Consider the following 15,511-nt stretch of genomic DNA (forward strand, 5'->3'; position numbering starts at 1 on the left):
TTTCGTTTACTCAGGCCATGCCCATTGTGACATACGTTTCTGTTTGGAGGAAAATGCCAACTTAGGTTTCGTTTTCGTTTCTTGCTGTGTTTCTTTTACAGATATGTCATATGCTCTCGTTCATCGCTTTCAGAACGCACTGACTCCTAGGGCGCAGACTGACCGTCCTGTGTTCCATCAAGATGAGCTGATTATGGATACGTTTAGACGGTGATAATAACACATTTACAATGTTTTCGTGGGGAGAGAACACCCGTGATGGCTTCGGTTTAGTGAAATCGAATGATTTGGTAAAGGCGAACACGGACGGTTGCGTAAATGTCATACACCTGAAATCTCCAGTTACGCATCTTTCTGCAGGTGATAAAGTGGTCGCGTTCATCAGAAATAATGGGAAACAAGTGTCCCTCGCTCGGATGCAAGATGACAAAGATGGGAGAAGGATCACAGGAAAACTGAGTAAGCACCTTTCTATGTGTTTTTCCCCACTTCTTTACTGAACTGCTTAAACAAAATGTTTAAATCGGCAATCAGCAGGTGAAACAATAACAAAGCGTCCTCCCCGCCCGTTTCTGTATAGAGCTGAGGCATGGGGCTTGAGATGTAACCACTCTCAAATTCATAGATAGTGCTATTGGTGCAAGGACGAACCATCCATGATATCAACATTATAGTTTTAACAATGGTTTGAGACTATACAGTGTTTGTTTACGTGTACATTGTTTACGGACATTGGAGTAAAACAAGCTTATATTTTGAGTTCTGATGGGGTGTGACAGTTGAACTAAGCTCGAGGCATTTCTAAGTTATATTCTTCAAGAATCAATGGGTACATATTATTAAAAATTGGATGAAGTAACTGCTAATTGCCCCTTTAAGCTATTTAATACATTTAATGTATATTTCATGTGTGTAGAGGGTGTGGAGTGCAGGGAGAAGATTCTGGCTCTGAGTTGCTGTGATGCACATATTATTTTACTGTCTGAAGAGGGCAGAGTTTTCTGCCTCACCCAATCATCCAATGTTCCCAGGTGGGTGCTTGACATAAATGACACATCTCTTGGCTTAGGCCGACTCACATTTTAGTGGCTTCTGTCAATTCTAGTAATTGACCATGTTGTAATGATTACTTTTGGTTGTCTGTGTTTTCTCAGACCAGTGGGTAACTTGAATCACGTAATTCAGGTTGCATGTGGAGACCATCATTCCATTGCACTAACCCAAGGTAAACAATCACATTCTAAATCACTCAGTTTGAGAAGGGATATGATAGGAGGCTCTATGTGCTCTTTGAATGTCCTTTATACCAAACAGTCTCTGTTCCAGGTACATAGATATCAACATGAGAATACTGGAAGAGATGGAGACCTGCACACTGTCAATTATTTTAAATATAAAATAAACAGAGGCTTTGATGCTAAAATAGAGATGTTTTATTGGGACATCATCTTGCCCAAAAGTTCATAGTGCAGAAATAAAAGGTGAAAAAAACAAATGAGTTTGAGAAGGTTCACAATAGACATTAGAAATAAAACTACATTTAGTACATACTCTAACAATGCAGCACGTGTCCTATGAGATTTTCCAATGTACAGATATTATTTTAACTTCCATTAGATGGTAAAGTGTTCACGTGGGGCCAGAACTCCAGCGGACAGCTGGGTTTGGGGGAGGGAGAGCCCAGCACCTCGTCTCCCCAGCCTGTCAAGTCTCTGTCAGGGATCCCCCTGGCCCAGATCACCGCTGGGGGAGACCACAGCTTCGCCCTGTCCCTCTCTGGAGCTGTGTTCGGCTGGGGCAAGAACAGCGCCGGGCAGCTGGGACTGGGGGACACAATAGGTACTGTATACACAAATATTATAAAATAATATCTCTTTCATTAATAGTTGGTATGTTTTAAAGAAAAGTAATATGTTTGATATGTTTGAAGCAGACAGTATGAGTAGATAATTTAATGTCAAATAGTAGACGTAGATTTTTTTTAATAGCTTTTTCTTTTTACAATAGTCAAAACAGAAAAAGACAAGCAAAGAAAAAAATAGGTGAAATCTATTTTCTACAGACAGACCTGCTCCAGCTCCTGTTGATTGCTTGAATCTAAAGAAGACCGTTGCTGTTTCCTGTGGAGGGGAGCATACTGCTGTTCTGACAAAGGTTCTGACGTTTTTTTACACAACAATATTTCCAACTGATACTATGTTTTTTCTCCCAGTACCATTAAGAGCTAAAGAATGTTTGGACCAATGATGTCTTGCTGGTTAGCATCACATACAGTAGAAACATTCATATCAACAACAGGAGCCGAACACATCCTCATGATAACTGTGTGAATGGCTTTTGTTCTAGGGAGGTTTCGTGTTCACATTTGGCTCGGGTCGATATGGACAGCTTGGACACAACTCTCTCAGAAATGAACTACGACCTCGACTGGTGGCCGAATTCTGGGGGGCAAAGGTGACCCAGATAGCATGTGGAAGGTATGTAGTTACTAGATTGATATAAGTCATGTGAATCTCTGTAAAATCATATATAGTCACACAAAGATCAATGGATGTAGCTTGGGGTGTCACTGGGTATATTCTTGGATATATCCATTCTTAGGGATCACAGTTGATTTGTGATTTTTCCTTTACCTACAATCCTGTTTGTCATATTAGAAACCACACATTGGCGTTTGTGGGCTCCTTCAAAAAGATCTACTCATTTGGGCATGGAGAGCAAGGGCAGCTGGGAAATGGAGTCAAGATGGATCAGTCTGTGCCTCTGCCAGTACACCTACCACAGGGTAGTTAAAACATTCCTTTCCTTTGCATAACGTAACCTAATTAAAATGCAATACAGTACTTAGGCTGAAATGTTGGTCTCTATGAAATGATAAAATAACAGGTTTATAACATCCTAACTGTTTTGGGTAACTTTCAGACCACATTGATGACCAGCCAATTGAACAAACCTTTGCTGGAGGAAACCATTCTTTTGCCTTGTGCAGCACTACTCAAGTAATGTGTTTACAGTTCAAAGTTTACAGTTAGTTTGTTCTGTTTGTCCTTACTACTTAACATTGTTTTAATACAATGCATAAAATTGTTATAACAGGAATCAGGAAAAGGGTTGAATGACTCCAATCTCGGAAAAATGACTCAAACATTAGATGATGACATCATTAACAGATGGATCTCGGACTGTGACTCAAAATCATGGAAGACGATACAGAAGTTAGTATAATACAAATAAACCTGATGCCTAGGCTCAATACAAATACGCAATTCATGATGGTTGATAATTCGACAAGGCAACACAAACATACATGAGTCAGTGACACAAAACAACTACTGAAAAGATGAAGAACTCAGGAACTTACATACACTGAACTATAAGATTCTTCACTTTTATTTTCAGGGAAATCACAAAAACATTCTCTTCTGCATCATGTTTAAATGGGAGCTTCCTGGACAAAAGGTAAAAACTCACTGCCTATCCATGAATGTTTTATCACATTATTGAACAGTTTGTTTTATTGTTGCATATTTAATAGTATTTATTGATCTCATCAATCACTAGCCGTGACAAACATTATCAAACCTCACTGAAGCACTCTGGCCTGGACTTGTCATTCGCCCGACTGGCTTTTCAAAAGCTGGCTAAAAAGAATAAAGTTCTGGCTGAGGTATCATTTCATATATTATATTTATGATCAGATACTTATTTTCAATAGTTCTGTTTGTTGTCCTTGATATTCAATTTGACCAGTCATTGATACTGTAAGCCACGATAAGTCATTTAGTTGTGACCCACACAAGCACTCCTGTCATGGTTCTAGGTTGAAGATGTTGTCCAGCGCATTCTCCTTCCCTCCCTGAGTAAGGATCCCATTGGGGTGGAGGGTCTGAGGGTGTACCTCATCATCCCTGAGCTCCTGAGGGTTCTCCTAAAACAACAATGTGGCATGGATATTACTGAGGCCTTCGCTGCTGCCGTCCTCAGACTGAACCCAGACAAGCTCCAGGTCCTTGGTAAAGTCATCCATCAGTATACCTTTTTTCCATTCTCTTCTCTTGTCTTGACTTCTCTCCTCCCCTCTTCTTCTCTCTTTTTAAGATATAGCAGGTTTTGTGTGCTGTGGTATTAAACTTTTGTCTAATTCCAATAGAGGGCCTATGGTCGACACTTCCCGACACCCCCTTCAGAACTCTGGTGAAAACATTCCACTATGTGTCAGCAGAGTATCTCCGTATGGTGGCAGAGGAGGATTATGCTGCTGACAAACAATTTGAAGGGACTGTAAAGGTTATGGAGAGGCTGTATGAGGTAAATAAATATCCATTGCCATAATTGTGTGCCTTCAAAAAGTATTCATACCTCTTGACTTATTCCACATTTTGTTGTGTTGTATTCAAAATGTATTTACAAAAAATTTGTCCCCTCAACCATCTACACACAATACCCCATAATGATAAAGTGAAAACATGTTTGCAAATGTATTGAAAATTAAATAAAGAAATATTTAATTTACATAGGTATTCACACCTTGATCAATACTTTGTAGAAGCACCTTTGACAGTGATTACAGCTGTGAGTCTTTCTGAGTAAGTCTTTAAGAGCTTTCCACACCTGAATTGTGCAACAGTTTTCCATTATTCTTTTCAAAATTCTTCAAGCTCTGTCAAATTAGTTGTTCATTTGCTAGACAACCATGTTCAGGTCTTTTCCATAGATTTTCAAGTAGATTTAAGTCAAAACTGTAACTCGGCTACTCAGGGACATTCACTGTCTTCTTGGTAAGAAATTCCAGTGTAGATTTGGCCTTGTGTTTTAGGTTGTTGCCCTGATGAAAGGTGAATTCATCTCCCAGTGTCTGGTGGAAAGCAGACTGAACCAGATTTTCTTCTAGGATTTTGCCTGTGCTTAGCTCCATTCCGTTTCTTTTTTATCCTGAAAAACTCCTCAGTCCTCAACGATTACAAGCATACCCATAACATAATGCAGCCACCACTATGCTTGAAAATATGGAGAGTGGTACGCAGTAATGTGTTGATTTGGATTTGCCCCAAAAGTTTGTATTCAGGACAAAAAGTGAATTGCTTTGCCACATTTTTTAGAAGTATTACTTTAGTGCCTTGTTGCAAACAGGATGCATGTTTTGGAATATTCATATTCTGTACATGTTTCCTTCTTTTCACTCAGGTTAGTATTGTGGAGTAACTACAATGTTGTTGACCCATCCTCAGTTTTCTTCTATCACAGCCATTAATTAAACTGTAACTGTTTTAAAATCACCATTTGCCTCATGATGAATTCTCTGAGCGGTTTCCTTCCTCTCCAGCAACTGAGTTAGGAAGGACGCCTGTATCTTAATAGTGACTAGGTGCATTGATACACCATCCAAAGTGTAATTAATAACTTCACCATGCTCAAAGAGATATTCATTGTCTGTTATGTTTTAGTTTTTTTACCCTTCTTTGCGAGGAATTGGAAAACCTCCCTGGTCTATTTGCTTGAATCTATGTTTGAAATGTACTGCTCGACTGAGGGACCTTTACAGATTGGAACAGAAGCCCTGGCATAAGAAAGAAATGAGTTAATTGACTATGTCAATGAATATGTCAAAGAATCTATACTGAATTGAATTAATTGGTGTTGACTTGTATCTGTGGGGTACAGAGATGAGGTAGTCATTCAAAAATCATTACTACACACAGAGTGAGTCCATGCAACTTATTATTTGACTTGTTCAGCAAATGTTTACTCCTGAACTTATTTAGACCATAACAAAGGGGTTGAATAGTTATTGACTCAAGACATTTCGGCTTTAAATGTTTCATTAATTTGTAAAAATTCCCTAAAACACAAGTCTACTTTGACATTATGGGGTATTGTGTGTTGGCCAGTGACCAAAAAAATCAACATTTGATCAATTTGAAATTCAGGCTGTAACACAACAAAATGTGGAAAAAGTCAAGGGCTGTGAATACTTTCTGAAGGCTCTGTATATGTATGTATGGAGAAAATGTGCAATGTTGTATGCTCCCTTAACCTCTGTTTTGTTCAGGTCAATTGCAACAGACGCATCAAAATTGCGGCAAGCAATTTCCACATCAACAGAACCAATTATATGCTTCGGAATGTGAGTAGCCTATCTCATAAAATGACTGCAGGTTGGTATCAAAATGGGTAATTATGTTCATGATGTCACTGAAATCTACAAAGAGTGGAAAATGATTTAGTCATTTCTAATCCTCTTTAGATGCTCAACACACTTGTATATTATGACTACCTAAATCTTCCCGAGGTAAGCCATGAAAGTCAACACCAATCAATTGAATTCAGAATAGATTATTTGAAATATTCATTGACATTGTCGATTAACTAATTTCTTTCTTATGTCAGGGATTCTTTTATACATTTCACCGACAATCCTGCATCTTCAACACAGAGGCTAAATGTATGGTTTATCAATTGGAACTCAATTACAGCGTAAGTTGTTTCCAAATGTGTTGTTTATTAAAAAAATGTACCACATTCATTTACTACACTGCTATCAGATTTGAAAAATGAAGGCTAAATGTTGCCATATCTCAAATGTGTTCCTTTTTTAGTTTGTCCTCGGTGGACCGTTAGCCTTTTGGGTCCCTACAATACATGTGAGGAGAGAGAGAGCCCTGGAAGATGCTTTCCAGCACCTTCGACAAAGTGGGCACGACTTCCCAATGCCTTTGAAGGTTGTTGTTAGCTAGGTTTTATAGTTTTTTTTGTGTAAAATGTTTATTTTGACTTTGTATCTATAAATAAGAACTGAGAAAAGAGTAGTGATTAAACAAGTAATACAAACACCAGGACTTTGTACTTATTTTAACATCTACCTCTGTATTAGGCAAAGTATTTTCATTTCCAAATCCTTATTTAGGAGTAAATAGCATATTTTTTTGTCTCCAGGTGAAGTTTCAAGCAGAGGATGGTGTGGATGAAGGTGGTGTTTCACTGGAATTCTTCAGCCTCCTGGGGAGGGAACTTCTCACAATGGAACCAAAGACACTGGAGGTTTACGAGGATTCTGGACTTGCGTGGTTTACAACAGATGTATGATCCATATTCGATTACAAATTGTTCCCAGATTTAACTCAATCTTTCCCCCACAATGTTTTTGTGTTATTTACCAACTTAGAAATATCAATTATTAGAAATGTATATTATTTGTTATACTTATATTATACTGTTAAATATTGAAAGTTCTGATTAGATTATGGCATTCTGTTTTTTTCAATCCATAGGACGGCGGTATTACTGATGAATTCTACTTACTTGGGCTGCTCTGTGGGAAGGCACTGTATAATCAGTGTGTTCTGAACCTCTGCTTTCCTCTGGCTCTCTTCAAGAAGCTTCTGGGTCTGACTACAACATTGGATGACCTTAAAGAGCTGTCTCCAACTGAAGCAAGGTACAATTATTCTGCTGAAAAAGCTATACATGTTACTGCCAAAATAAAGGAAACACCAACATAAAGTGTCTTAAAGTTCTAATGCAAACATTTTTTAAATCTCACTGTCAAGTCATATCTGGGTAACAATTAAGCACCTTACTGTGATTGTATTCAATTAAAATGGTCAAAAAGAGCCAAAAAATAGCTTCTTAGCAGAGGACAATTTCTCAAGCAAGAATTTTGCAAGGACTGTCAGAGTGGTCTGAGTGAAAATGTGCTGTTATTGGCAGAGAGGTTTGAAACGCTCTTTCTTATTGGACTATTAACTAATTTACTTCATGGTGATGTCTGATCATCTGATGGAGATTTGGAAAGCCAAAACTCAGTCTCCACAAAACTTACACTAAACGTGAATTATGATAGTGTGGAAATATATATATAAAACAAAGGAAAATCATGTTTTTTTACTGCACTGGGCCTTTAATAGGGCTTTGAGCCACCACAAACCACCAAAACAGCTTCAATGCACCTTGGCAAAGATTCTACAAGTTCTGGAACTCTATTGGAGTGATGCGACATCATTCTTCCACAAGACATTCCATAATTTGGTGTTTTGTTGATGGCGGAGGAAAACGCTGTCTCCTGCGCCGCTCCAGAATCTCCCCATAAGTGTTCAATTGGGTTGAGATCTGGTTTACTGAGACACACACACACACACACACACACACACTTTAACTAAAGAAGGATCCACCCCTTTATTTAAATTTTAGCCTAAAATGACATACCCAAATCTAACTGTCTGTAGCTCAGGACCTGAAGCAAGGATATGCATATTATTGATACCATTTAAAAGGAAACACTTTGAAGTGTGTGGAAATGTGAAATGAATGTAGGATAATATAACACATTAGATCTGGTAAAAGATAATACATGTATTTTTGAAAATATTTTTTTGTACCATCATCTTTGAAACGCAAGAGAAAGGCTATATTGTCTTATTCCAGCCCAAGCTCAATTTAGATTTTGGCCACTAGATGGCAGCAGTGTGTGTGCAATGTTTTAGACTGATCCAATGAACCATTGCATTTATGTTCAAGATTTTGTATCAAGACTGCCAAATGTGCCTAATTGGTTTATTAATACATTTTCAAGTTCATAACTGTGCACTCTCTTCAAACAATAGCATGGTTTTCTTTCACTGTAATAGCTACTGTGAAATGGACAGTGCAGTTAGATTAACAAGAATTTAAAGTTTCTGCCAATATCAGACATGTCTATGTCATGGGAAATGTTCTTGATAATACTAATCGCATTAGTGTACGTTAGCTCAACCATCCCGAGGTCGTGACACCAATCCTGGTGTTTTAAAGTTTACACTTAGGTTGGAGTCATTAAAACTCGTTTTTCAACCACTCCACAAATGGTTTGTTAACAAACTATAGTTTTGGCAAGTCGATTAGGATATCTACTTGTGCATGACACAAGTCATTTTTCCAACAATTGTTTACTGACAGATTATTTCACTTATAATTCACTGTATCACAATTCAAGTGGGTCAGAAGTTTACATACACTAAGTTGACTGTGCCTTTAAGTAGCTTTGAAAATTCCAGAAAATTATGCCATCTGATAAGCTAATGCACATCATTTGAGTCAATTGGAGGTGTACCTATGAATGTATTTCAAGGCCTACCTTCACACTCAGTGCCTCTTTGCAACGTGAAGGTACCACGTTTATCTGTACAAACAATAGTATGCAAGTATAAAAACATGGGACCAATCAGCCGTCATACCGCTCAGGAAGGAGACGCGTTCTGTCTCCTAGAGATGAACGTACTTTGGTGCAAAAAGTGCAAATCAATCCCAGAACATCAGCAAAAGGACCTTGTGAAGATGCTGGAGGAAACAGGTGAAAAATTATCTATATCCACAGTAAAACGAGTCCTATACCGCTCAGCAAGGAAGAAGCCACTGCTCCAAAACCGCCATAAAAAAGCCAGACTACGGTTTGCAACTGCACATGGGTACAAAGATTGTACGTTTTGGAGAAATGTCCTCTGGTCTGATGAAACATGAATAGAACTGTTTGGCCATAATGACGATTATTATTTTTGGAGGAAAAAGGGGAGGCTTGCAAGCCGAAGAACACCATCCCAACCGTGAAGCACGGGAGTGACAGCATCATGTTGTGGGGGTGCTTTGCTGCAAGAGGGACTGGTGCACTTCACAAAGTAGATGGCATCATGAGGCAGGAAAAGTATGTGGATATATTGAAGCAACATCTCAAGACATCAGTCTGGAAGTTAAAGCTTGGTCGCAAATGGGTCTTCCAAATGGACAATGACCCCAAGAATACTTCCAAAGATTTGGCAAAATGTCTTAAGGACAACAAAGTCAAGGTATTGGAGTGGCAATCACAAAGCCCTGACCTCAATCCTATAGAAAATTTGTGGGCACAACTGAAAAAGCTTGTGCGAGCAAAGAGGCCTACAAACCTGACTCGGTTACACCAGCTCTGTCAGGAGGAATGGGCCAAAATTCACCCAACTTATTGTGGGAAGCTTGTGGAAGGCTACCCGAAATGTTTGACCCAAGTCAAAATAAAATAAAGTGGTGATCCTAGCTGACCTAAGACAGGGAATTTTTACTAGGATGTAAATCCTAAATCCTGTTAGGATTTGTCAAAAACTGAGTTTAAATCTAGTTGGCTAAGGTGTATGTAAACTTCCGACTTCAACTGTACCTGTATATTTTCATGTCTTCAACTGCTGGCTGTTGATTTAAAGAATCCATACTACTGTATCTAAAAACATTTCGGGATAATGTGTTTCAATACTCCAGCAAAGTTAAGGTTTTGTCTCCTTCAAGTTGGTGGTTCCGCAGTTGCCACTAGTTTGGGTGTTACAAAGCACTTCATTTTAAGTGTAGTTGTTGTTTTAGAGATACTATTATATATCTGCTCAAATCAAATTTATTGTTTGTTTGTTTAAAATTAGTGGCTTGCAGAATGTGTTGGATGAAGATGATGAGTTAGTTGAAGCAATGGATTTGGTTTTCATGGTAAGAGAGAATTGATACCTTTAGCCATTTTTGGTAGCCTACACAGGTAATCCTAGCTGATGCAGTACTAATCTTTGTTGTCTTTCTAAGTACAAAGGGCAAGAACTGATACCAAATGGAGAGGAGCTCCCAGTTACCATGGTCAACAGGTATATTTGATGACAGTAATCTTATCAACATATAAATCTTATGAATCTCTTGAACTAACAAAAGGATTCCACAGGAAGTGTTCTGAACTCATAAATAAACATTGGTCTGCCATATATCATTCACAGGAAGTGTTCTGAACTCATAAATAAACATTGGTCTGCCATATATCATTCACAGGAAGTGTTCTGAACTCATAAATAAACATTGGTCTGCCATATATCATTCACAGGAAGAAATATGTTGACTTGTACGTTGACATGAAGCTCAACAAGTCGGTGCAGATTCAGTTTGCAGACTTTGAGAGCGGCTTCCACAAAGGCTTCCCTATACAGGCATGGAGGATGTTTCTACCTGAGGAGCTGATGACACTTCTACAAGGAGATGACAACTACGAGTGGGACAAGTTGAGACAGGTAAAGTTCAACCTGCTTGGATACGTCATAAAAGTACATAAGCAATAGAATATGGAAGTTCATGCATGTTTGGTAGCCTATATAGCAGCGCTATGCTCCCAGTGGTTAAATCTGGTCCCATCCTGTTTGGGCTATACAGTCTATGGCTATAATACAGTGGTGTGGTCTATTGTACATGCAGTTGTTTCGTTATGTTTTTCTCTGCAATAACAGAATGCCAACTATCAAGGATATAGGCCCACAGATGACATCATCCAGAACTTCTGGAGGGTTTTCACAGAGTTCTCAGAGGAGGAAAAGAAGAAGTTCTTAAGTGAGTTAACAGACAGTTAATTAAACTTAAATATGTAAATAATTGTATAGTTCCAGAAATTCTTGGTCAGTGGATAATTATTATCCTCTAATTTCTAGCTTTTCTGACTGGAACGGACAGACTGCCCAGAGGACGAAGTCTCTCCAAACTGCAGATGCAAATCACGTCTTTGGGCAGCACTGACGCTGATGAATATTATCCGAAAGCACAAACCTGCTCTGTGACGTTATGCCTCCCTAACTACAGCAGTATCGACACACTACAGGAGAAGCTTCTCCATGCTATCACCCACTGTGATGTGTTTGGAGATTTTTGAAATTGTTAAACTGGGAAGCATGTAGCATTTTTTATTTATTTTTATCCTCACCAGTCATTATTATTATTATTATTCTATTCATGTTTTAAGTCAATGAAACACATTCAGAGCTAACAACTGAACATCTTCAAACATATTAAGTAGTCTTAAATATAGTTTTCCTATTTAAATTACTTCAGTATTGCACAATGTGGACCAATATAAATATGTATTTCTTGACATGTTCTACTCATGTTTCCTTCATGCACTGGGATAACTGGATACTTGGAGACCTCTGCTGTTTGAATATCTAAACGACGTGCTGTCTTTGTTAATAGAAATGTTTAACTGCGAATGAGTGCCATAGTAAAAAGAGCCACTGTTAATAAAGATTTTTTGTGGAAGTTCTAGTGCAATACTGTTTTTTTTAGGAAGTTATGCAAGTACATCGCATGATTCGGCTAGATTTTGCTGAACACCAGTCATGCCCGGCACTAGATTAAATACCCACAAAGTCATAAACCCCGCCCTTTTCTGATATGTCTCTTCATAAAATGTGATGTAACACCTTACCCTAACAGCACTGATAAACGTATGCCTAACGGAGTCTTAAATGAAGAACAAACTGCATTTTTATGGCTGTGGAATCTGACTTTGTGGGTATAGAAGTATAAACCCAAAGTCACATGTTGAGTGACGAAGAGCATCAACCTACATCACAACTTCCTTGTTATTGTCGAAACGCCCAGCTAGTGGAATTCAGGAATGCATCTCTACAGGTAAAACACATGCTATTTGTTGCTTTAAATCACGTAGCTACGTTTTGTGCAATTGATTACATTTCTATATTTGAACGTTGAAGAGTCTGTGAAATGCAGATAGATTCACTAGATTGGCTAAATATGGCAAGCTTGCTAGTATTCTGCGAAATGGACGCATTTGTAAATCTCGTTAAGCCCTACCCGTTAGCTGTCGTTTTTATCCGTATAGCCAGTTACCGACCGCTAGCGAATACGATGGAGTTGACACGATTGACTAGCTACTGTAACTATTTTACATAGTTATAGGCTATAGCTAACTATATACAGTAGCTATAGAGCCATTTGGTGGTCACGTCCAGACGATATTGGATGTACGCATAGAGCAATAGTTGGAATCTTACGTCAGCCAAAGTACATCCATCTGCTAGCGCAAGCTCGGAATCATCCCTTGCATATTCATTCATTGTCAATGTAACCCTCTTTCTGTCGTAACCATCACAACAACTATCATCATCCATAAGGCCTTTATCTAGCAATACGCCACATAGGTAACTATGACACATGCAGAATGAATGATGTGTATTGTCTGAGCATGACAGATTGTAAACTGAAAGTGCCACTTGACTTCTAAGGAAAGGAGGGGCCCATGTCTCCATGTTTACTCCCAAGAGGGCACCGAACCTTTAGAGCAGTCTCTCTCTGCCTTCACCTTGGCTAACTCTGTCCATAGCACGCACGTTGGGAGTGGATTGCATTAAGGCAGGACAGTTTGGTGCTACTTAAACAGGGATTACAGAGGCACTGGGTTTATTTAAACAAGCTGGTGGTGCTTCCACCTTATCTTTTCACTGCTCACGTCACACAGGCTCCACCCCCAGCAGAGTGTTTACCCAGCCTCACTTCATTTTTAAAACATGATCCAACATATCAGATGATGAGTGCACTGTAAGGGCCAATGATGTGATCTTACTACCATCTGACACCCTACTTCTTCTCCTCCTCTCCCCTGTTCCAGACTTGTGATTTACACCAAGGGGAGAAGGCAGGGCCGCCTTCTAGCCTGAAGCTCTCCTCCTTCTTCCCCTCCTGTCTTTCACTCTCTCCTTCCCTCCTTCCCACTCTAAGCCATGATGCTGTGTTGGGGCAGTACTGTGGAGGGCCAGCTGGGTATCGGCGGAGCGGGGGACCCAGTGTACGAACCCCGGAGCTGCCAGGCGTTCAATGGGCGTGGCCTGAAGGAGGTGGCGTGCGGTGGGCGCCATTCGCTATTCCTGTTGCGTGATGGGAGAGTGTACACGTGCGGCTCCAACCGCTGTGGGCAGCTGGGCCACGACAAGCCGGGGGACTCACCAGGTAAGCTGCCAGTACCAGCCAATTAGCAATCTGCAGATGTTAGCTAACACTGTTTGATGTTTATTTGTGGTACAACCTGTGTTTGTTGATATTGTGGGTGGATTAAAAAAATCTGCTATACTGAATGCCCAATCTAGTGGGATATTACATTTTATTGTACTTGGCTGCAACTCTAATGTGTAAGCGCAGGGAAATCTGCCAATGAGCAGATTTGTTCTCTACTGTTCTCTACTATAATGAAACGTTATACCTGTGTCACAACGTTTGTTTAGACCCCACCTCCTTAATACTACAGTAGCATTTAATCACTTTTGCAATGCAGACTATATGAATTCATGGTGGATTAGGTTCTATTTACTAAACAGAGGGATAATGCCTGGGAGGAAGGAGGTATGACAATCTTAAAGCTCATGTTATTTATGACATTTAGTGTATGTCCCAATTGGCACCCTATTTCCTATAAAGTGCACTACTACAGTGTAAAAGTAGTGCACTATAAAGGAAATAGGGAGCCATTTGGGATGAATCCTTACTGGTAGCTCACTGGCTCATAGGCTAAGCCAGGAGAGTTGATAGGTTGGAGAAGCACTATTTCTAGGACTCAGGAGTGTGTTGTCACTCACATGGCTGTTTAATGAGATCTCAGGCACCAATGATCTGCTCTGTGTGTGTGTGTGTGTGTGTAAGGGTCATATTTATGTTTAGCCATACAACCATACACTTGACGACTGCTTCTGGAAACTATCACAAAACATTGATTATTGTTGGAAGCACTCCCTTTGCCACCAGTCATTCTCAGAGCACCTTCTCATTTAATAGGCCTATTTATTATCCAGTTGGGCCGATAACACCAGCTTTACCATACGCAAAGGCAAGGATACAGTTTTTTTCTCTGTACTGAAAGTGATCAGTCTTAACTTTTTTGGAATTATATTAACAGTGGACTGACTAATGGACAAAATACTGAAATATTGTTTTTGAGTGAATTAGCCCTTTAAAGCGTCAATCCTTAGTTGAAACAATAACAAAGCAGTCACCCCACCTCTATTTTGGTAAAAATCTGAGGAATGGGCCTGGAGATATTTAAATGCTCTCAAAATTATAGGCAGAGCAATGTATGAAAGGACTGACCATCCAACATATTCAACTTATAGTTTTAAGCATGTTTAGAGTCTATACAGTGTTTGAAAACATTGGAAATGTAAACAAACATTGGAATAAAACAAGCTAATATTTTGGGATCTGATGAGGGTTGACAGTTGCACAAAGCTCATGACTAATTTATAAGTTATATTTTTCAAGAATCAATGGGTAGGTCTATGTATAATTTACAGTCCAAAATTTAAGTCCAAAAATGGATGCAGCAACTGAAGATTGCCCGTTTTTAAGGTTTCAATGTTAAACAGAGCCAATCTGTTATTTTGTAAATAATCCATTATCAAAACAAGAAAAAAAAAATGTAATCCTTATTTTACCAGGTAAATTGACTGAGAACACATTCTCATTTACAGCAACGACTTGGGGAACAGTTACCGGGATATGAATGAGCCAATTGGAAGCAGGGGATGATTAGGTGGTCATGAAGGTATGAGGGCCAGATTGGGAATTTAGCCAGGACACCAGGGTTAACACCCCTACTCTTACGATAAATGCCATGGGATCTTTAGTGACCACAGAGAGTCAGGAAACCCGTTTACCATTCCACCCGAAAGACGGCACCCTACACAGGGCAATATCCCCAATCACTGCC

The 15,511-nt window shown here is 39.3% G+C and overlaps 2 protein-coding genes across 2 annotated transcripts in view; both read left to right on the top strand.

Annotated features, from left to right (window-relative positions):
• Positions 1-55: 55 nt before the first annotated feature.
• LOC112261275 (probable E3 ubiquitin-protein ligase HERC3) lies at positions 56-12,051 on the top strand. The gene is made up of 24 exons (XM_042315607.1): positions 56-459; positions 917-1,031; positions 1,155-1,225; positions 1,618-1,839; positions 2,063-2,154; positions 2,347-2,477; positions 2,658-2,785; positions 2,923-2,999; positions 3,097-3,215; positions 3,400-3,459; positions 3,562-3,667; positions 3,821-4,013; positions 4,151-4,308; positions 6,050-6,124; positions 6,245-6,289; positions 6,388-6,474; positions 6,597-6,719; positions 6,934-7,077; positions 7,269-7,435; positions 10,413-10,476; positions 10,567-10,625; positions 10,856-11,039; positions 11,253-11,352; positions 11,451-12,051. The coding sequence occupies exons 1-24, from the start codon at positions 231-233 to the stop codon at positions 11,666-11,668; spliced, it is 2,967 nt and encodes a 988-aa protein (XP_042171541.1). The 5' UTR covers positions 56-230; the 3' UTR covers positions 11,669-12,051.
• Positions 12,052-12,217: 166 nt separating this feature from the next.
• Positions 12,218-15,511, top strand: part of LOC112239463 (probable E3 ubiquitin-protein ligase HERC3) — a 40,041-nt gene continuing 36,747 nt past the window's right edge. The window contains 2 exon segments of the mRNA XM_042315605.1: positions 12,218-12,426; positions 13,424-13,761. Of these exon segments, the coding sequence (XP_042171539.1) occupies positions 13,536-13,761 (226 nt within the window). The 5' untranslated portion in view covers positions 12,218-12,426; positions 13,424-13,535.

Source organism: Oncorhynchus tshawytscha, unplaced genomic scaffold (assembly GCF_018296145.1).
Source record: "Oncorhynchus tshawytscha isolate Ot180627B unplaced genomic scaffold, Otsh_v2.0 Un_contig_4718_pilon_pilon, whole genome shotgun sequence".
In the NCBI taxonomy this organism is placed as follows: Eukaryota; Metazoa; Chordata; class Actinopteri; order Salmoniformes; family Salmonidae; genus Oncorhynchus; species Oncorhynchus tshawytscha.

What these genes read in the sequence shown, in the direction of transcription:
- LOC112261275 (XM_042315607.1), top strand. Translation starts at nt 231, where the DNA reads ATGTTTTCGTGGGGAGAGAACACCCGTGATGGCTTCGGTTTAGTGAAA. An exon ending in TTATGGAGAGGCTGTATGAG is followed by an intron (nt 4,309 to 6,049) that starts GTAAATAAATAT and finishes TGTTTTGTTCAG; the next exon opens with GTCAATTGCAACAGACGCAT. An exon ending in CTGTCTCCAACTGAAGCAAG is followed by an intron (nt 7,436 to 10,412) that starts GTACAATTATTC and finishes GTTTAAAATTAG; the next exon opens with TGGCTTGCAGAATGTGTTGG.